Consider the following 21,162-nt stretch of genomic DNA (forward strand, 5'->3'; position numbering starts at 1 on the left):
CGTGGAGAGAACTAAGCCCCTGTCACGTGGCAGATACTCGTTAAGAGTGGGGACGTCTCCCCTCGGGGAAAGGGAAGAGGAGGGAGGCGACGAAGGGTCGGTGCCGGCGGGAGTGGGCGACAGGCCGGGTCGGCGGCGCCGGGAGCAAGGGGGCGAGGGGCGCCGGGAGCAAGGGGGCGAGAGGCGCCGGGGCGGCCGCCGCGCCCCCCGTGGTGCCAGAACCCGGCGAGCAGCGACGATACTCCGGGCCTTGGCGTGCAGGCGGCTCCGGGAGGGCCAGGTCATCGGGCGCCGCCCCGGCCTCCCTCCCTCATCCGTTCACTTACCGGCCCAGCCGGGCCCCTCAGCGCTGCCGGCTCAGCCACGGGTGGCCTCCTGGGCGTCCGTGGAAACGCCTTCCGGCCGGAACAACTTCCGGCATGGCTGCGTCATCATTGGCTGCTTGCGCGCGGGGGGGGAGTGCGCCGGACGGAGGCCGCCGCTGATTGGCTGACGACCCCGGCGCCGGCGGAACGCGACTGGGTTGCGGGGTACAGACCGGACGGCCTCCGGAGGACCGAGAGCTTCCGGTGCGTGCGGTGAGCGGCGGGCCGGGGGCGGGAGGGGACTGGGATCTGGCAGCGGCCCTAACGCTCCACGCCCTCCGCGCGGGCTGGTCACCGCCGCTCGCCCGTCCTGTGTCTCCGGTTCCTTGAGAACGCGCGGTGCTCTGGACGATGCTCACCTCTCACTTGACAGTCTGGCTGACTGCTGTTCATTCTTCGAACCCCGTCTCTGGTCGTGTCTCGTTTGTCGGCGTCATCAGTCCGTGGCCTCCGGCGCAGGATCCGTGTTTTGTGTTTGATCTCTGTCCATAAGACCTAACAGAAGGCGTGGCACAGAGTAGGGAATCGGGAAATACTCGTTGAACGAGGATATTCTGTTCCTTTTACTTTCTCTGTGCCGCCCCCCCCCCCCCCCCCAACCAGGTTGCATTTCATAAATATTTCTAGGTGCTGGCGATCAAGCAGTGAGCAAAACACAAAAAGTGCTGCCCCGGTGGAGCTGGCATGCTGCCGGCTGTCAATGCCACTCCCCCCCTTTTGTAGCCTTATTTCTCCAAAGACGACTTTTTTTTCTGGCTGTTCTTGGTTTAAGCGCTTCCTCTTTCCATGAAAAAATTTCCCTCCCCCCCGCCCCTTGCCTTAGAAGCGTAAAAGGCAGCAGGCACTTTCCCCCCTATAGTTTATGTTGTTCCCAGGGGCTGGCAGTCTTTTCCGTTTTTGCCTGTTTTCCTTGTCATCCTTGCCTCCTTCTCTCTCACCCCACTTGATCAGTTGTGTTGGTTCGGTCCTCAGTGTTCATCACCTCTGCTCCCTCACCTCCAGAGCCTCGCCTTCTGCCTTAGGCCTGCCTTGGCCTCCCAGTGTGAAAGTGCAATCCCAAGCCCACCACCACGCCTCCATTTCTTTCCTGTTTTACTTTCTTCTTAGGGTCTCTCACCTCCGGACATGCTCTGTGTCACGTGGTCGTGGTCTGTGTCTCCCCGGCTTGTGGGCATGGAGAGCACGGGGCATCGTCTACTGTCTTGTTCGCCGCAGTGTTCCGGTGCGTGGTGTGGGGCTTGGCTAGTAGCCCATGCTCCCTGCGTGTTTGCTGAATGACTGAATGCAGTGTACATGAAGCAGATAGGGAGCCCTGCCATCCACCCGCCTGCATTCATTCAGTCCTTGCTGCCTTGCCTCGTAGGAGTTGGGGCTTATGGGCCCCAGTCACACTACTCTGATCTATTGCCATAGACCTCATCTTCAGTGCTGGCCATAGGCCTCTCCTGTGACTCGACAGCTGTGGACACTGGGCGGGTAGGAATCCATCCTGATGGCTGAGAACAGGTGCCTTCCTGGTGGGTTCCCTTTGGCAGGATGGAATGGGATGCTGTGGTGGGTGGTGCTGTGCATAGGAATTGAGACATGAGATGTCTGATCAGGATGCAGGACCAGACTAAGTATTTGGAGAAAAGAAATGCCAAATCCTTCACAGTGCACGGTTCCATTAGTTTATTTTTTTAATTAATTAATTTATTTTGGCTGTGGTGGATGTTCGTTGCTGTGTGCGGGCTTTCTCTAGTTGCAGCGAGCAGGGGCTTCTCTTGTTGCGGAACATGGGCTCTAGGTGCGCGGGCTCAACAGTTGCGGCTCACGGGCTCTAGAGCGCAGGCTCAGTAGTTGTGGCGCACGGGCTTAGTTGCCCCAAGGCATGTGGGATCTTGGTTCCCTGACCAGGGCTCGAACCCGTGTCCCCTGCATTGGTAGGCGGATTCTTAACCACTGCACCACCAGGGAAGTCCCCCATTAGTTTATTTTTAGTCTATGATATGATTATCTTAAAAAATTTTTCTTTATTTTTATTTTTGGCTGCATTGGGTCTTAGTTGTGGCCTGCAGGATCTTTTGTCGCAGCGTGCGGGCTCTTCATTGTGGCACACGGGCTTCTCTCTAGTTGTGGCGTGTGGGTTACAGCCTTCTCTCTAGTTGTGGTGTGCGGGCTCCAGAGTGCACGGGCTCAGTAGTTTTGGCACGCGGGCTTAGTTGCCCCGCGGAATGTGGGATCTTAGTTCCTCGACCAGGGGCGAACCCACGTCCCTGGAAGGCGGATTCTTTACCGCTGGACCACCAGGGCAGTCCCAGTCCATTATATTGCATTAGTTCCACTTGAGATGGGCTGGCTCGTTGTGGAAGTTTTGTTTAGACAGTGGCTCTGTGTGTGGCAGATGTTACCTGCCTGGATTGGGCTGCGGGTGGGGTGGGAGTTTTGGAGGAGGCAGGCAACAGACATTTTTTGAACGATGACATAACGTGTTTGGCCGTGGAGCCCAGGCAAATGGTACCCTTATGGGAAAGGGATGGAAGGGATGGGATGGTTGATTCTCAGGACAGTTTTTTAAGGTGGGGCAGGCAGGCTTTCTCGGAAGTTGCGTTTCCTCAGCTCTCAGTGCTGCTCTACCACGCCCTCTGCTGTCCTGGACACGGGTAGCATCCTTGTTTGCGTGCTTCGTGTTAACAGAATTGAATTCCAGAAGGAGGTACGTCTTCATAGAAACTAGTTGGCTACAACTGATCGTGTATGATGGTTCAGAATTCCAGGAAGAGCTTTTTAGAAAGGGGAAGTTGACTGTTGTGTGAGTCTGTGTGTTTGGAGTGAAACTGGCAGGTTTGGATCACACCCTCAGAATGGGGTGGACCGAGGCCTCAGGCACCTCGGCCTTGTGTCGCAGGGCTCTCTCTCCCACTGGCTTGTAGTTGAGATGGGATATCTGGGGAAGAGCATTCTACGCAGGGAGAATCAAAGGAAGGACTGGAGCACAGGGGGAGGATGCAGGTGAGGCTGGCGTGCTTTTACCACGTGTTGGGGCCTGGTCATGTTTCCATTTTTGTATTTTCAGAACTAACCTCATTCACGTTGGGGGTGTGTGTGTGTGCGTGCTTCTCGTTTGTTGGTCATAAACAGTGCTGCAGGCTGTCTGTGTACATATTGCAAACATGTACTAGTTTTGTGTAGGAAAGAGTTCTGAAGTGCGGTTGTTGCAGTGAAAACTATGCGTGTTTAAATTAATGATAGATCCTGCCCAAATTGACCTCTCAAAAGGCCTCTTTAAAACCATGAGTCTTTCTGTCCAGGCATCCTGTCACTATCCTCTTTGATATCTTTCAGTAAATTTTTAGTTTTCTTTGTGTAGGTCTTGCTGTTTGTTTGTTTATTTATTTATTTATATTTATACTTTTGGCTGCGTTGGGTCTTCGTTGCAGCATGTGGGGTGTTTCATTGTAGCACGGGCTTCTCTCTAGTTGTGGCGTGCAGGCTCCAGGGAGCATGGGCTCTGTAGTTGGTGGCACGCAAGCTCTCTTGTTGAGGTGTGTGAGCTTCGTAGTTGTGGCACGCGGACTTAGTTGCCCCACGGCACGTGGGATCTTAGTTCCCCGACCAGGGATCGAACCCACACCCCTGGCAGTGGAAGCGCAGAGCCTTAACCACTGGACCTCCAGGGAAGTCCCCAGGCCTCATTTTTAATGTGTTTATTCTTATGGATTTTTCAGTCTTGGATTTGTTCAGTGGCACGTTGGCTTTTGCTGTGTGGTAGGAAACATCCTGCTGTGCACATCTTCTGACACTTGACTTTGTTTGGCTTTAGGTAGTTTGCTCTTGAAGGACAACAAGAAACTGTGACTTCAATGGCTTCGTTGGTGGCTTATGAGGACTCAGACTCAGAGGCTGAGACTGAGCCTGTGGGAAGTTTTAATCCAGCTGGCCAGATGAAAGATACTTCTGATGCGGTCAGACCTCCTGGGCAGGACTTTGCATCGGAAGTCCTGGACGTGATGGACAGGGGAGCACTGCCCACAAAGTATGGTTCTTGTGAAGACCCAGCCGGCCATCGTCTCCCACTCGCTCGGCTCTGGAGCAGTGACCCAGGATCTTGCCCCAACCAGAGGCTGCAGTGGCCCAGGACAGAGCCCAAGGTCACCTTTCCCACCAGCCAGCCTGCTCGTCCTTCCCTGTGGACCAGCCATGCTCCCGCTGGCCACATGCCCCTGGCAGCCGCCCGCTTGAAGCAGGTGAAACTCTCCTGGGGAACTTCCAGCTCCCCTGAGCCATCTTTCTGTGCTCGAACTGGATCAGAAACCCCAGGTAAAAGCGGCAGCTCTCTTCAGAGGAAGCGGTGTGAGGACTGTGTCGTACCCTATACCCCCAAAAGACTAAGACAGTTGCCGTCATTAAGCACAGAAACAGGCAAGAATAAAGACACGGAGGCCCAGGGTCCCTGTGCAGGGCGTGCCCCGGCCCCTCTCTGTGTGGACTCCCAAGTGTCTGAGTTTATTCAGCCGTATTTGGACAGTCAGTATAAGGAAACCAAGATTCCCAGGAAGGTGCTCTTCCACCTGAGAGGCCACCGGGGCCCCGTCAACAGCATCCAGTGGTGTCCAGTCTCTTCCAGGAGCCACATGCTTCTTTCCACTTCTATGGATAAGACCTTCAAGGTGAGACTTGTGTGAAACTGCTCTTTTCAGTTGCTCTTAGGAATAAACTGCTGGGATGTTTTGTTCTTCAAAACGGTGAGGTTGGGCCTGGTTACAGGCTGGACATTTCTTTCGGGGAATTTCTGGAGTTCTCTTTGTGGCCTTCAGGAGAGGGTTCTCAGTGGCCCGCCTGGATGGTTGGTCCATGCCCCAACCCCCCTGCTGGCTGCCTTGCCCAGGCCACCAGAGGATGCTAGTCCTGACCTGTCATGGGGGCGCTGAGGACGCCCAGACACACTCACACCCTGGGAGGATGAGGTCGCTGAGTGCGAGGGAGCAGAGGGGGAAGAAAGCAGGCCCAGGCCAGGCCCCAGGAATTTGGGGGCATCCTCTGTGACCCCTGTTGAGTGCAGAACAGTGGTAGCTCTATGCCAGGTGCTGTGCTGGGTGCAGGGGGTATAAAGGTCGCTAGACCTGACCCTGGCTCCCAGGCCGGCACAGTGGGGTAGGGGCCACGGACTAGTTGAGAGATGCTCATGGGCCTGGGTCGGAGCTGTGAGGATGGGACCCCAGGGGGTTCCTCGAGGCCTGCGGGAAGCTGGGGAGGGCTGTGGGCACCCGGGGGAGGGCTGCAGCGCAGCTGGAGAGGGCTTGGTGAAGGCTTCCAGGAGGGAAGTTTCACTTGTTGAAGGGAGTGACCTGGGGTGGAAGGGTGTTCTTAGCTCTAAGCCTGGGAGGCTGTGAGAGGCCCATGGTTGGATGAGGGGCCCAAGGCCAGGGAGGAAGGCAGGGTCAGACCAGGGAGGGCTTTGGAGTCCCTGCCGGGGACTTCCGGTTTACTCAGAAGCTCCTTTTTGGTTGTTATTTATTTATTTTAAAAGCTCCTGAAGTGAGGCAGACTTGTAGTAAGCGGTGCCCGCATGGACAGGTGGGTAGTGTGACAGGTGTGTGACACCTGCCTGGAACCTGCCTCCAGCCCCCCTGGACTGCCCTCTGTCCCCCTCCTCACTGTCCTTGGGCCCTAGCAAAGCACAGTACATAATTGGTGGCAAATACATGTGAGCCAAACAGAAGGAAAGTGGCCTTGGAGTTAGAGGGACGGGGCTTGGGTGCAGCTGGTCACCTGCCCGAGTTGCCCCCTTCGAGCCTGGAGTCTCATCTGTGAAGGGCCTGATTGTACGGAGGTCATGTGATTGTGTGAGGAAAACGCTTCCAGAAGCCCCTGGCACAGAGCCAGGAGCCCCAGAGGTGCTCATAACTGTCGGCTTCCCCTCTCTTCTCCATGGTTCTGGAACCCGCCTGCCCAGGACATTGTATATGCAAGTTTCATTTTGAGCTTTTTTCCCAGGAGGCATTTTTGGAAGCTAAGACAGGAAGCCCGAGTACAGTGAAGTCTTGGAAATGAGCTCCATCGATGAATGTCATTTTAGGTGGCGTATTTGGGTCTTGAAACGACGTGTCTGTGCTTTTGTCTGTGAGGCTGACAGATCTGTGGGGACAGTGTGGTGCTCAGTCTGCAGCCTGCAGCCCTGGGGTTTACACGCACATCTTTGGTGCTTTTTCCTCGAGTTCAGGGACCCCGCGGTCGGTTCAGGAGGCTCCTGGAGTCCCTGGTGTGTGTTGTAACGTGCTTGGACCCACCCCCCAGTCCTGGGGCGTCTCGGCCTGCCCTCCCGAGAGGCTGCATCTCTGGAGGGGGTGGGCTGTGTGGGGCCTGTCCCTTTGGTCAGGACCCCGTCTGGAGGGTTCCTGGTGGTCAGTGTCTGGCTGGCCTCTGGAGTTAGAACCATCTGGGTTCAGGGGCCAGCTCCAATCCCAACAGCTTCATGATCTTGGGCAAGGCACTTGACCTCTCTGAGCCTCTTTCCTCTAGATGAGACAAGCTTTTGAGACCTATGGCTGGGCTTCTCAGGTGGGGCACACGCCCAGGCGCTCTCTCTAAAGCCCCCAGTCTAATGCCGGGCACATGGTGTGGTGGAGTTGCGTGGAGGGTGGCGTGGTTACAGATGGGCCACCTGAAAGGCGTGGGCAGCCCCTTTCTAGGACCCCGGAGGGTGGGGCCCAGCCAGCAGACCCCGGCAGCCCAGGCTCGAGGAGGAGGAGGTAGGCTTCCTTGGGGTCTCAGAGGACAGGCTGGGTGGCTGTGGGCAGAGTGGGGTGGAGGGGTGTCTGGGCGGGGGGGGGAGTCTGCTGCCCAGCCCCTCTCAGGGTTGAGTCTCCTGGTGGTGAAGGGCAGGCCTGGAGCCCTGTGGGGACCAGTCTGCACCTGGCCTCAAGTGCAGTGCTCTGTGGGCCCTGCTGTGGTCACGTTCGCCCAGGAAGTTTAGATTTCCTAAGTAGGGGCATCCCATGATAGTTTTGGAACAGAGCACGTCAGAGTGACACCACTGACTTGGGGAGTTGTGTGTGTTCAGCTGTGTAGCGGGTGTTAGTGGAGTAGATGAGGGTGCCAGGCGCTCCGCGCTGGGAAGGAGGGAGGTCCCGTGGCGCTGTGACACCTCATTACCAGAAGAGGGCGCAATTGGTCCACCTTGGGAAGGCTGCTCAGGCAGAGGGACTGTTACAGCGAAGCAAGCCCTGCTTGGGGCAATTCGCTGAGATACCCCCCGGCCCCCCGTGGAGCTGCCCTGGGCGGGGCCGGCGCCTTTGCTGTGCCCGTCTGTCCCATCCCGAGGAGGGTGGTGTGTGCTGCAGGCAATGACATGGACACTGGCTCCCTGCTTGGCCCGGCACCCTCCAGGGAGCCCCGCCCACCGCACTGTCCATCTCTCGTGGCAGGGCTGCATGTGGCGTTGGAGGTGGCCCCAGGGGCAGAGCATGGCTGCTGTCATGGCTGCGGGGGTCCGCATCTCCTGACCGTCTTACTGTGGTGTCTTGAAAATCAGGGCGTTTATAAGCCGTAGATGCAAACAGTCAGGCCAGGGTCCTATCTGCTTTATGATGTTTGATAGTTTCCGTTGACAGAGTTACTTGGCAGATTGACATTAAGCAGCTTTTCAGCGTGAAGCCTGTGTGGCAGGGCTGGAGGAGCCAGGGCGGGACGGTGGATGGGGACCAGCTGGGGGCTGGGGGCCGGGGGCCGGGGAGGGGAGTCCTGGCCGAGGCCTTGGAAGTGCTGGGCCCGCAGGGTTGTGTGTGTAGCCCGGAGGGCAGCTGGCAGCCCTGGGCAGGATGGTATTCTTTTCCCTCCCTGGTGACAGGAGGTGGGCAGCGTGGTATGAAATGGAGGGGTGCGCGGGAGGCATTATATAGATGCTGAGTCTGGGGTGGGGACAGGGCCTAGGTGCAGGCAGGAGTCCTGGGTAGAGAGCAGATGGTGGGTGAGCGGGGAATGAGCTAGAGGAGGTGGGTGTGATGTCCCCCACCCCGCCGCTCTGTGCTCCCCTTTGAGGGTTCCTTCCCCCTTGTCTTTTGGTTAAAGTCTGCCAGAGTGCCTTCTTGCCCCCGAATTGGTCAGGAAGGAGGGGAGAGCTTGGGGGCTGGGGTCACAGGACTTCAAATTGAATCCTCCCTCTGCTGCTGACTGGCTGTGTGATCTCAGGCAAGTTACTTAACTTCTCTGAGCCTCAACCCGTGTATGTAAAGTGGAGACAGTTATGCATAGCTTGCTGGGTTTTTGTGAAAAATAAATGCTATTGGTTATGAATTACCTGGTGTGGCTCCTGGCACATAGTAGGCACTTACTCTGTGCTCCCCATCGTGCTCTGCCCGGGAATTTCCCCTTCCTCATCACTTGGTGGTATCTCACTATGCTTGCATTGCCATGAAACCGTGTCTGCTGCGCCTTGTAGATGTTAAACTTCTTGAGTGTGGGAACTGTGCCAAATCCACTTTTATAGTCCCCATAGCACCTGGCATAAAGTTTTGTACATGTTAAGTGATCAATAAAGATTAAAATTTTCTAGGGTTTTTACTTCCAGCCTTTGGGAAAGGATTGTCTTTAAAGCGCATAAATGCTCTCTGCCACTAGGGGGCACAGTAAGACAATATAAGCCTCTCACCCAAGCTTCTAGAAAGTGGAAGAATCCTCGAGTCAAGGTAACATTTACTGAAATACGATTTCTTTTCTCATCAGGAGAAAAACAACACAATCCATCTGATTAATCTAAAGAACGTGGAGTGCCAGTTCCTTCATCTCCTTAAAACGTAGCTTTGGAATTCATACATTTCAATTGGGCACATTACAGCGGAAAGATCCTTATTTTAATATGTTCTAAATGTTCTGTGAGCTGTAAAATATGCTTATATTAGTTCTGAAAAATTTACAGCTAGAGAAATTAAGTAAAACAAAACAATGACTCATAAAGCCGCACGGACGCTGTTTTCTCTCCTGCCCATCCCCCGGCCCCGTCGGTGGCGCGCATCTGTTCTCCGCGGTTGTAAGCTCAGCACCAATACCCTCCTGTACCCTCTTCTCGTTTCCCCGTGTCCTCGTCTGGCTCAACGTGCTTGAATACCCACTGCACGTAAAGGTAGAATTCAGACTTTGAGGCCCTTTTTGAAGGAAAAAGGACAGACGTATCCTGCTTTGACCAAACACGGGCAGCCCCGATGGTGGGCCCCCTGCGCAGAGCCCTCTGCCAGGCACCGAGGGGGCTCCTAGAGGCACAGGGCATGCTTCTTCCTGCCGGGACCCACTTTGAAGATGCAGAAAACACGAAGCGTGAGGGAGACGGCAGAGACCACCGACAGTCCTCACCCGGAGCCTGGAGCTCATTAACACAGGCCCCCCCCCCCCCCGGGGACCAGCGCATCCCTCTGTGTTTACGGAATCTGGCAGCGTGTGCTGTTTTGATTCTGCGCTCCCCCACCCCCCATCTTTTGTACTGTTTGTAAGGGGCGTTTTCCTACCTCATTAAAAACTTTCCCCAAACATGTATTTCTGACTCTCTCAGATTCCAAGCTTTGCTTGGTCATTCCATGTTGTGTCCTATTGTTTGCTGCTTTTGTGTTTCAAATAGTACTGCTCTGAACACGGCTGTACATAAATGTTGTCTTTTTGTTGCCTTAATGCAGTTAAGGTGGGCTTTGATTTGCATCCAGGCTTTAGCTACACTCTGTGTGTGGTGAGTAGAACCTGATTACACTGGCCAGCTTTCATCAGTGCCATTGCTGTCTGAGACGCCTGGGTTCCCGTTTCACATCTGTTGCTTGGTAGCTGTGTGACTTTGGGAAAATCACCTAGCCTCTCTGAGTCCCCATTTTTATCACTGGTAAAATGGGGATAATGGCTACCTGTAAGGGTTGTTGCTGTGGAAAAGAAATGAGACGATGCAGCCCAGTGCCTAGCAGCGGAAGGGGCTGAGGAAACAGACTCCCGACTGCCCTGCACCTGGGTCTGCTCATTAAAAAACAGTTGGAGGGGGACTTCTCTGGGGGCGCAGTGGTTAAGAATCCGCCTGCCAATGCAGGGGACACGGGTTTGAACCCTGGCCTGGGAAGATCCCATATGCCACAGGGCAACTAAGCCCATGTGCCACACTACTGAGCCCACATGTCGCAACTACTGAAGCCCAGGTGCCTAGAACCCATGCTCTGCAACAAGAGAAGCCACCACACTGAGAAGCCCAAGCACTGCAAGGAAGAGTAGCCCCTGCTCACCTCAACTAGAGAAAGCCCATGCACAGCAACGAAGACCCAACGCAGCCAAAAAATAAACAAACAAATAAATAAAAAATAATAAATCTAAAAAAAACCCCAAAACAATTGGAGGGAAGACAAGTCACCCAGAATCTTCTAACTTGATGTAACTCTTGTTCTTGTGAATCTCTTCCTAGTCTTGCCTATAGCTATCTATTTTTCAAGAATTTCACTGTTATTGTTCCTGAGATAGAGACTTTTAAAATTTGAGAAGTTTTTGAGATAGTCTGTAGCGAGCCATTTACCTGCTCCCTTTTCATGCACTGTGTGCTGGGAAGTTGATATTGGAGGGCTGGGTCCATGTCTCCAAGCTGATTGTGTTCATGTGTGATGGAAGAGGATGGACCCAGCAGCGTTTGCCACTTTACAGAGCGGTTTTGTGTCTGAGTCTCTGACAGTGCTGGGGGCAGCGATTTCACACCTGAAGAGGCCCCGGACAGTGAGTGCCCGGCAGGGCAGGTGGGCCTCCGATCCCCTTCTTGTGTGTGTTGTTCGGAAGCTATGACCTCTGCTTGTGATACAGTTGAGGGAATGGGGAGAGCCGACCAGCCCAGAGCGCCTGTCACTGCTAGGCACAGCCCTAAACACTCCATCTCGTCTTCATAACAGGAGTGCGAGGCAAGCGCCATTGTTATTCCCATTTTACAGGTGAAGAAGTCGAGGGTTCAGGGATTTGTCCACAGTCACACAGTGGGTAAACAGTAGAGATAGCTGGCTGTCAGGCTCCAGAGCCTGAGCAAAAGAAGCTGGAAAACCCACTTTGCTCCTCTGCCTCTGAGAATAAAGGATGGAGAAGTGTATCCCCTTGCCCAGGTGGGGCCCAAGCACTGCCCAGCTTCAGAGCCTCACGGCTCCTGTGGGGGCGCCAGGAGGTGAGCGATTCCGCGCTGGCTTGGATTTGCATTTTATGTATTACAGGATCCCGTTGATTTATCATTGTTAGCGTATCTGATTCTATTAGGGCATCTTAGATGTGCTTTGTAGAAAGCAATATATCTCCGATTCAAAGACAAGGAATTTATGGATTCAAGTGCCAGAGTGAGGGTTTATTTCAGTTTTGAAAGAATTATTCTTGATGGATTTTACAAAATGAGATTGAGAAATGGTTTGATGTGCAGAGGGAGGCGTTGGGGCACATTATGCAGATGACGGGCAGTTTATTGTGAGCAGGAGGCAGACCTACTGGAAATGAGAGCCGCACAGCTGGGGGGAGGCTTGGGTGGTGGTGGTGGGTGTTTGGTATTTGGGGATTGAATGATTAACAGTGCAGCGAGGGTAATTAGGTGAGGGCGAGGAGGGAATGGGTGGTGTGTGGGTGCCTGTGTGCGCGCGCGCGCGTGCCCACATCGATCATCTGGTTCCATCTGCACTTGACAGAAGCCCAGAGACGGGGAGACACTTGCCCGAGGGCACACAGTGAGGTCAGGTGTAGGAAGTGTTCGACTGCTTCCCTCTCTGCACCCTGTGTTTGCTCCTCTCCGTTCCTGTCCTTTGAGTGTTTTCCTCCCAGGGAAAGTTCATGATCATCTAAATTGTAACAGAGCGGGGAGCGAGGGCTTCAGGCTGGTCGACAGCATGGCTGCCGAGCCTCGGGGAAGAGCTGTGAGATCCTGGGCTGGAACCTTCTCCTCGTGGGAAGTGAAGTTTTGACACTCCTCTCCCCCATATGAAAGCTGCGACATTTCTGAGGCCAACAAATGAGACATTTCCCACTTCTCCTTTGCTTGCCAGAAGGGGCTTGTGAGCTTGTGCCTTACAGGAAAAAAACCCCGGGTTGAAAGAGGAATAAGAAAGGAAAGTGTGGCAGAACCCGAGCTGTGTTTTCTGCTTTTTGAAAACTTCATTGTTTCACTTAAACAGTTCAGTGTCCACAGTGCCAGATGCTGGCGGGGAGGAAACAGTGCCATGTGAAGGTGCAGACTCTGTCCTCGGGGAACCAGCCTCATCCAGGCTCATCCCGCGTCATTAAGGGAAGAAGAGAGCAATTTAGGAAAATGCTTTTAATGTAATTGAAAGATGCAAATTGCAAAATTGGCACACTTAGGAGCTGAGACAGTCTAGTAAATTATTTCTTGCTGCTTTTAAAACTTGGACACAGAAGACTCTTAAAGGCCCATGTCTAATGCCCTGTGATGGGTTTGTCCTCCTTGTTAAAAAAAAAAAGACAGAAATTAAAGATGTAACCATAGACCCTCTGCTCAAACATATGGACTGTGGACATTTTGCAGGTAGCGTTTCCTTCCAGTCTTTTTTCCCATGTGTATCAACTGATTTTAATCATATCCTAGGTACTTTATTTTTGTAACCAGCATTTAGAAATTCCATGGTGGTCATTTCCTCTCCTAATTACTAGTATTTTTATCCCTTAAAAAAGGAGCGGGTAAGTCATTCCCACCTCTTAGCCTTTTCTCCTGGCTTCTGCTGTTTGTTGTCTGGCATCTCTCCCAGAGGGCCACGAACTCTAGCAAATATCCCACGAACTGGGGGCGTGGAGCAGGATGCAGGACCAGAGCATTTGAGTGAGGCCAGTGGTGTCTGCCCGGCATCCCTGGAAGCCTGCCTTCACATAGCTTTCCTTTGGCACGCTTCCCGAGTTTCTTTACTTGACCAGATAGAAGAGAGCATGCCTCAGCCCCCTCACAAGATACTGTGTGTGACCCAGAATGAAACGGAGGAGGGGGAGCCGGCGGGCCTTAGAAGCCTAGCACCGAGGTGGCCTGAGGCTCTGCTCGCCAGGGGCGCTGGAGCCGGTCTAGGGCTGTCTTCCCTCAGGAGGAGTGAGGCATGGGGACCCCAGCCCCTCCCAGGGATCAGGGGCCACAGGGAGATGGGCGACACCCCCGGGCTGTTATCGGTCAAGGGCTTTGCCTCTGGGACTGATTGGTTGAATGACCTTGGATTGCGCGTCTGATTTTTCTTATCTAGTTTTGTATTGCTTTGCCTTTCTGTTTTATTTTTCTGCGGAATTTCCTCCACTTTATCTTTCAGTCCTTTTTTCCTGGGATTTTGTTTTTTTGCTGTCCTATGCTTAAACTTTTCTATTGAAGTATAACGTATTCAGAAAAGTGTTCTGTTCTATCATAGTTTTACATTCCAAGAACTTTCTTATTTTCTGAATGTTCCTTTTTAAAAATATTTATAGTATATTATATTTTATTGCATATTTACGAGGTCTTTTCTTAGCTCTCTGACTTCTTTGAAAGTTTTCCTGTTTTCTGAAATGTTTCTATCTCTTTTCGGCTTGTCTTTTTGCTTTGGTGTCTGTGTTTCACGTTAGAGATTTCCTGCTTCTCATTCTGATTTAGGGGGGAGACCGGATGTGACTCGAGGCTCTGTGTGTGTTGTGTGTGTGTGTTGTGTCCACAATGAGATTGTTACAGAGTGATGAGGTAAGCTGGACCCCCAACTGTGAACATCTCTGATTATTTTCTCTCAGCCTGGTCAGTTTCCCAGAGAGGAACCTTCCCCTGCTCCCCCCCCCACCCCGGGTGCCTGCATTCTGGCATTTGAGTGGGAAAGAGGGCTGGGGTCTCTGTTTAGTATGCAAACTTCAGTCTTGTGCTGTCCTCCAGCTGGTTTTTTCACTCACTTGTCGTGCACATCTTTCCCTCTCAGTGCCCAGATCTACTTCATTTTTTTTTTTTTCAGTTGGGGTATAGTTGCTTTACAATGTTGTGTTAGTTTCTGCTGTAGAGCGAAGCAAATCAGCCGTATGTATACATATATCCCCTCCCTCTTGGACCTCCCTCTCCGTCCCCCATCCTAGGTCACCCCAGAGCACCGAGCTGAGCTCCCTGTGTTGTACAGCAGGTTCTGTTTAGGGCACACAGCATCATTTATGTGTAAATGTGATCATGTCTCCTCACCCTCGGCAGTGCTAGAATTATGACCTTTTTTTTTTTAAACGTTTGCTAATCTAGTGGTATCTTGTTTGAGAACCAAATGAGTTCATTTACGTGTGGCTCTTTTAGACCCTAGCCTGGCACCTCGTTAGTGCTGAAGAAGTGTTTGTGGTGGTGGTTCTTGCCTCCGCATTTCTCTTACCCGAGCAATTTACATACTAACGATATTGACCCATCATAATAATCCCCCCTCCCCACCCCACACTCCCCACCCACCGCCGCGTGTTGTTTGACTTTTGAGTTTGGTATTTCATTATTTTATTCTATTTTTTGCAGAGAAAACCTCACGTTTTTTGTGGTCAAGTCTATGGACCGTCGCCTTTGTAGTTGTTCCCTGGCTTTAGACCTCGTCCTCCCCCATCCTGGGTGCTGATAAATAGTCACCTATATTTGCCCTTCATCTAGCAGTGGTTAGCCGGAGCCAGTTGCAATTCTCATCATCTCTCCCTGGCTCTCGGTGGGTCCAGGCAGGCCTTATGCACCGTGATGGGTGTTTGCCGGGTACCAGGGGTGGCTGGGCATACGGGAGCAGCCACGCTTGGTGATGTGCCCCTCATGGACGCCGGCTACTCGTGATGTAAAATGACCTTCTTCCCATCCGGCTGATTCCACAGGGCACAGGTACACCATGGCTACCCACACCATTCCTCCAAAAAGAAATGTTGTTTTTGACCATAAAAGAAATACACATACACTATGGAAAAAACAGGAAGGCATAAAGAAAGAAATTGCCCAGCATCTTTCCACCCAGAGGCAGTGACTGCTGACTTTTTGGTATATTTCCATTCACTCTTAAAAAAAGTTCAGCATCATCCAGTTTCAACCATACATATAATTTTAAATCGCCCCCCTCCCCAGGACAGCACAAGTTTTTTAATGCTGTAATTTATTGCTGTGGTTTTCAGTGTGTCTGCAAACCCCTAGGGGTCCTTGAGACCCTCTCATGGGGTCTATGGGGTGAAAATTATTTTCTTAATAGGACCTAGAAATTGCTTGCCTTTTCACTCTCGTTCTCTCATGAGTGTACGTGGAGTTTTCCAGAGGCTATGGGATGTGGGCTGTTGCCATTGATTAAATACAGAAGCAGCTCTGAGAACGCAGCTGTCTTGTATTAAGCCAGCCATTAAAGAGATGGTAAAAATGTACACAGTGCTTTCTCACTTTTTTTTTTTGTCTTGGAAAACAGTATTTTTCATAAGAAATATTTATGTCAACATGTAATGGGTTTATTATTGTTACTTTTACATAAATTAATAAGTATTTTTAAGTGTCCTTGGTTTTAATTTTTAATATGCTAAATGTGGAGGGATTAAAACTCATATAAACAGCAGCTCTTTGGAGTCCTGCCTACCTTTAGAGAGTGCCAGAGGGACCAAAGAGTTTGAGAACTGCGGTTTTATTCTCATCTGTCATTCCATCTCGGGGAACGTGTGTATTGTTCAAAACGGTGTCACATCCCAGCTCCAGTGTGCGTGCGTGCAGGTCAGCCCCAGCTCTGCCACTGCCGCCTCCTGTTTGGTTGAATTTCCAAACTGTGTGACCAAAACACAGCCCCATAGGGGCCAACCCTCCCTTGGTCCCCCAGCCCCTCCTCCCTGCCCTCCATTCTGCCCTTTACAGAGATGATTTCACAGCATTACAAAATGATGGGGAGAAATCTCCCGATTCCAACATACACTAAAATTATGGTTACCCTTTCGACGCCCTCCCCTGAGTTTCTGGTCCATGTGGGCTTGTGTGTTCACAGGGTGCGCGCACAGTTGTGCAGCCTGCTTTCCCCACGTAACATCCTCTCCCAGCCTCTCCTGCCGCAGCGCCAGCGGCCGCCTCTGCGTCTTTGGAGGGCTGTCAATTTCCACTGATTCCGTGATGCTCTATCAAGTTGATTAACTGTAATTTACTTAGCTGTCCTTGGACACTTAGGTGGTTGCTAATTTTTGCTATTATAGATAATGCTGAAGTGGTTATCTTCATGCATGAAACCTTTTCTGGTGGATTATTTCTTTCAGATTGATTCCCAGAAGTGGAACTGCTGGGTCAAAGGGTTGTACGTTTCCATGGGTCCAGATACATCTTCTGTCAGATTGCTTTCCAAAAGGATTATACCAATTTGCACTGCCACCGCAAAGCCTGCGTAATAACCCACTATTTTGCTTAACTATCATGCCTAGAATTTTCCCTTGGAACGCCAAGGGGGCAAAGGCCCTTATCTAAGTGAATGTGATCTATAATTATTTAGACTAACACTAAAATTGCTTTCAGAACATTTTTAACCTGCTGAGTTTAGGATCCTAATTCGCATACATGCTAGCGTTAGAAGTTTCACAAACAGCAATTTCTCCCTGCCTGCTTGCAGTGTGTTTACACAAGCCCTGGCAACTGGAGGGAAAACTCAAGAGCTTTTATAAACAGAAGTGGTCTCTTTCTGAACTAGTTGAAGTGTTATTTTGAGAGGTACAAAAACACAAATTAAAACTCATTTTCATTGTAACCTTCGGTTAGAAAAGTTGTTTGTTTTCATCCTAGTCTCTTTTCACGTTCTTTTGCTCTCATTCAAGCGTGTTCTGAAACTTCCTGGTTCCTGGGCATCTTGTTGCGATGCTCTTAGCCAGGTGGAGGGGACAGGCGGGGTACACGTGGCTGTCCCCAGGTTCTGGCAGGGCCGTGGTAGGGAAGAGGAACGAGATGTACTCTGGTTTGCTCTTAGGGCAGGAGCAGGACTAAAGGTGGATATCGCAGAGGGCAGTCAGCACAGGTGTGGGAGAACCTTCCCACACTCAGGACTGGTCTCCATGGGGAGTGAATTCCTCTGAAAGGGGCTGAGGATGGAAGGGTTCAGGGCAGGCTGGAGCCCACGTTGCCAGTGGGCAGGGAGGTGGGTGCAGGCACGGGTCGGGGGCCCCAAGGCCCCTTCTGGAACGGCGGCTGTGCTGCCTGCGGCCAGCCCTGCGCTTGGTCTTGACCCACAGCGCCCCTGGCCTGCGCATGTTCAGAATGAGGTGGCGTGTCCTCCACTGATTTGTCTGGGCTTCCGTGTTCTCATTTGTGAAATAATTACCTCCCGGGCTGTAAGGCTCAGGTGAGGTTAGATGTATGAAACCACTTTGTAAACTCTAAACCCTTACAAATGGAAGGTATTATCAAGAACTTCAAGCCAGGGTTTATTCCGTAATTGCCTCCTAAGCTGCGTTCCTAAGCACAGGTGGCTTGCAACCAATTTGCCTCCAGTTGCCTTGATCCACTGAAGGAATAATTCGGTGTGCGCCCATGGGCGCCGGCAGGCCCCTCCAGCACCTGGGCTGCTTGAAACACACCTGCCTGTTTTCCAGCTCAGCAGCGTGACATCGGCTGCTGGTGGCGGGGTGTAGACTCGGGGGCGGCTCTGCGTGTGAGCCAGACCCTCTGGACTCGCTGCTGCATGGCCAGTGGGTTGCTCGGGGCTTGTTTTAGGCTCTGCCTGTGGTGTGAGCAGTGAGGGCCCCAGAGGGTCACCAGGTGCCAGAGGGCACGAGTTGCCCCTCGAGTCCGTATCAGGAGACCTGCTTCCCTCAGCACTTTCTTTGATTGGGCATCCGTTGGTCTAGCCACTGATCGAATTTTGGCTCTGTACAGGCTCAGAGGGGACCATACACCCTTGCTGGCAAGAAAGCTAATGGGGGACAGGCATCAAAACAGACTGACAGCGTGACAGGCCCTCCAGGGCCACCAAGGGGAGTGGGGTGGCTCTGTTGGGGATGGGGCAGCGGACTGGCCAGGCTTCAGGAAAGGGGAAGGTTGAGCTGGGTCTTAGAGGATGAGGCGATGGGCAGCTGGCTGGGTGACAGGGATGGCTGTGTGCTGTGCTGACTGCCATGCTGCAGGGGGCCCTGGGAGGGTGGGCCTGGGCAGTGCTAGGGCCCACTGAGGGAGCCGAGGCGGGGTCTCTTGTGGGCTTTAGGCCTGGACAGTCAGTGGCACGAGGCCGGCTGCTGCCTCCTGTGTTGGGTCAGCCTCCACACTGGGCTTTTGCATCTCGTTTACCCTCAGCCATGGGACAGGGCAGTCAGCGGAGCTCGCGAGCCCCCCAGTGGGGGTGGGGGCGGGGGCGTGTGCTCAGCCCTGGCCCCCACACTTTCTCACTGTGTGGCTTTGGGTAAGTTACATAACTCTCGAGACTCAGCTCGATAAAGCAGGGATAATCATAGCATCCATCTCAGTCGTCTGATGGTTAAACAGGAAGAGCATACAGCAGGCGCTCCCTAATGTAAGCTGGCACCAACATTAGCAGCATCCTTATGCCAATTTTACAGATGAGGAAACTGAGGAGCAGAGAGGGGCAGTGAAGGACGTGTAGCTCCTAAGCATTGAGCTGGTATTGGAACTCCCCTCTTTCTGCTTTTGCATTCTGGGCTTGTTCCCTGTCCCCTTCCTGCTTGGGAACTCCAGGAACTAGTCATGTGTGTATGTGGGGGAGGAAGGCCCTTCATCTTCGTGAGTCTTAACTAGTTCATCTGTGAAATGAGAAGAACTCTGATAAAAATTCCATGATGGCAGGGAGTTTATTTTCTTCCTTTGTTGTATCTCCCCTTCTGGCAGGAGAGCTGGGCACATAGTAGGTGCTTAAAAAAACAGCTGGGAATGAATGAATAGCACCTGGTCGGTCTACTGCACTCTTGTGGGCCCCCTTGGACCTCAGGGGCATGGAAACTCTTGGGGTTGGTCTTGTCCACCCACCTCGATGCTGTTCCCCACCTCCAATCTGTGCAGGAAGCATCCCTGCAGAGGTGGCTGGGCTTTGGAGAGGGCTTCGAAGACCATAGCTGGACACTAAATCAAAGCAGTGATCGTTCCCCTCTGCTGAAATGTTTGCGTTTACACTCTCAGGTAATGGGCTTGTATGTTTGTTTCCTATTTATTTATAAATCATAAAGCGAGAAAAGATTTGAGGAGGCTTACGATAAAAGACACGAATACAGTAAAGCTGTTAAAACAAAACAGACCATAAAAAGCCACTCTGAATGGAGAAGGAGGCACATAAATCAGGTTCAGGGCCGAGTGCCGCTGCAGGGCTGGCACCGCTGTCTCGCTCTGCGTGTCCTCACGTCCCCCGGGCAGGGGTGCAGGGATGCCCAGTTCTGCTGCCTGAGCGCAGCCACGGCGAGTGGTCCTGTGTGGTGATGTGGGCTGGCAGGACGGCAGGGCTTCAGGCATTTTCTTCTAGGGCCTTGGCTGCCCTGTGATGAGATCTGATGGTCAGAGCAGAGGCCGGGGCGGTTGTGTGGAGTCAGCCGCGCGTGCTCGTCCCGGGTCCCCTCGTCTGGGCTGCCTGGGCTGCTCCCCGCTTTTCAGCATCTCAGTTTCTCTCCTGCCAAATGGTGCTGAGAACATGTACCCGGCACAGTGGACTGTTGTCCGATTAAATGCAGCCCGAGACCTGGCACTGGGCAAGCGCCGTTGTTGCGAACCTGACCCGCGCGGGCTGTGATTCCCGTGATGACTGTGGTCCTGGGCAGGTCCTCACCCAGGCCCCCCGGGTTCAGAGGAGGCCCCGCTGGCGGGGGGGGGGGTGGCAGGACGGGGTGCCCCCGCGTGCCCTTGGCTCCATGCGTACTGACGCCGTGCACACTGAGCCTGACCTGTTCATTATTGCTTATAAACACTTAAGGAGTTCGAAGCGAAGAGAACATACTTTTTAATTATTTCCCTGCTTGTCTCCAGCAATGCTGTTGTCAAGGAAACCGAAACCTTTGAAAAGCTTTTCAGCTTCCCGGTCGGAAGAGGATACTCGTGCAGGGCTCATGTTGTCTGTGGAAATGGACCCGTCATTCTGTAACAAAATCTGTTTCTCTTAGAAGGGCTTGCTTCCTTCACTTCTTACAAATAGGATCTTTTTGACCCTTTAACAGAAGGTGGAAGATGGTATAGTGGTATTTTCTCTTTTAAAAGGATTGCCCGTATTCCTGACTCCTAGTCTTTCATGCATTGAGCGTCTGTTGCCAGACTTGGGTGATAGGGGTGGGAGTGGGATACGGAGATGAGTACAGCATCTCCCCCATCCTTGAAAGACTCCTGGCCTCTTTGGGAAAAAGCAGCAGGTGGACATATCCTTCCCAGTGCATCATAACTGCTCTGGTAGGTAGAAGAGAAGATGCCATGGGGCACAAAGGATAGCCCTTGGAGGGGGGCGGTTTCAGTGAGAGTCACATGGGGTTTTATAGGATGGGTAGAAGTTGTTCAGCAACAAAGAGAGGGAAGAGCATTCAGGCAGAGGGAGTAGACCGTCCGAAGGCTGGGACGTGTGGAGGAGCGTGCAGAGGGCAGGGCTGGTGGCTTGGACCCGTAAAGCAGGGGAGTGAGGGTCTCTGGAGAAGGCTTGGGAGGCGGGAAGTCAGGAGTGTGGAGTGCGAAGAGGTTGTAAAGGCGGGCTCTTCAGAGCTCTTCTACTTCTGCCAGACAGAACCCTCGCTCCTTGCTGCACGGAGGCACACCCCTCCTCACATCCCAGCTGCAGGACGCGGGACGCTGCTAACACGCCCCGAGTTTAATTCACTTTTGCTGCGGGAGTACAGCTTTCGCTGCAGTGTTTCAGCCAGCCTTCCAGTAAAACTTTATGATAGTTAAACCCTATCAAGGGCAATGGTTTTATAT

General features: G+C 52.6%; 2 protein-coding genes across 4 annotated transcripts in view; one reads left to right on the forward strand and one right to left on the reverse strand.

The window, feature by feature from the left end:
- Nucleotides 1-842, reverse strand: part of WARS1 (tryptophanyl-tRNA synthetase 1) — a 29,539-nt gene extending 28,697 nt beyond the window's left edge. The window contains exon 1 of one of the 2 annotated variants that reach the window (XM_057731840.1): nt 725-842. In XM_057731840.1, coding sequence (XP_057587823.1) covers nt 725-758 — 34 coding nt within the window. In that variant the 5' untranslated portion in view covers nt 759-842. Of the gene's footprint in view, nt 1-326; nt 654-724 lie in introns of those variants that run through there. The other variant, XM_057731841.1, reaches the window with a different exon arrangement.
- WDR25 (WD repeat domain 25) overlaps nt 514-21,162 on the forward strand; it is a 142,289-nt gene continuing 121,640 nt past the window's right edge. Inside the window, exons 1-2 of one of the 2 annotated variants that reach the window (XM_057731836.1) lie at nt 514-569; nt 4,168-5,014. In XM_057731836.1, coding sequence (XP_057587819.1) covers nt 4,208-5,014 — 807 coding nt within the window. In that variant the 5' untranslated portion in view covers nt 514-569; nt 4,168-4,207. Of the gene's footprint in view, nt 579-4,167; nt 5,015-21,162 lie in introns of both variants that reach the window. The other variant, XM_057731837.1, reaches the window with a different exon arrangement.

The sequence above is a fragment of the Hippopotamus amphibius genome, chromosome 4 (genome assembly GCF_030028045.1).
Source record: "Hippopotamus amphibius kiboko isolate mHipAmp2 chromosome 4, mHipAmp2.hap2, whole genome shotgun sequence".
Classification (NCBI taxonomy): domain Eukaryota; kingdom Metazoa; phylum Chordata; class Mammalia; order Artiodactyla; family Hippopotamidae; genus Hippopotamus; species Hippopotamus amphibius.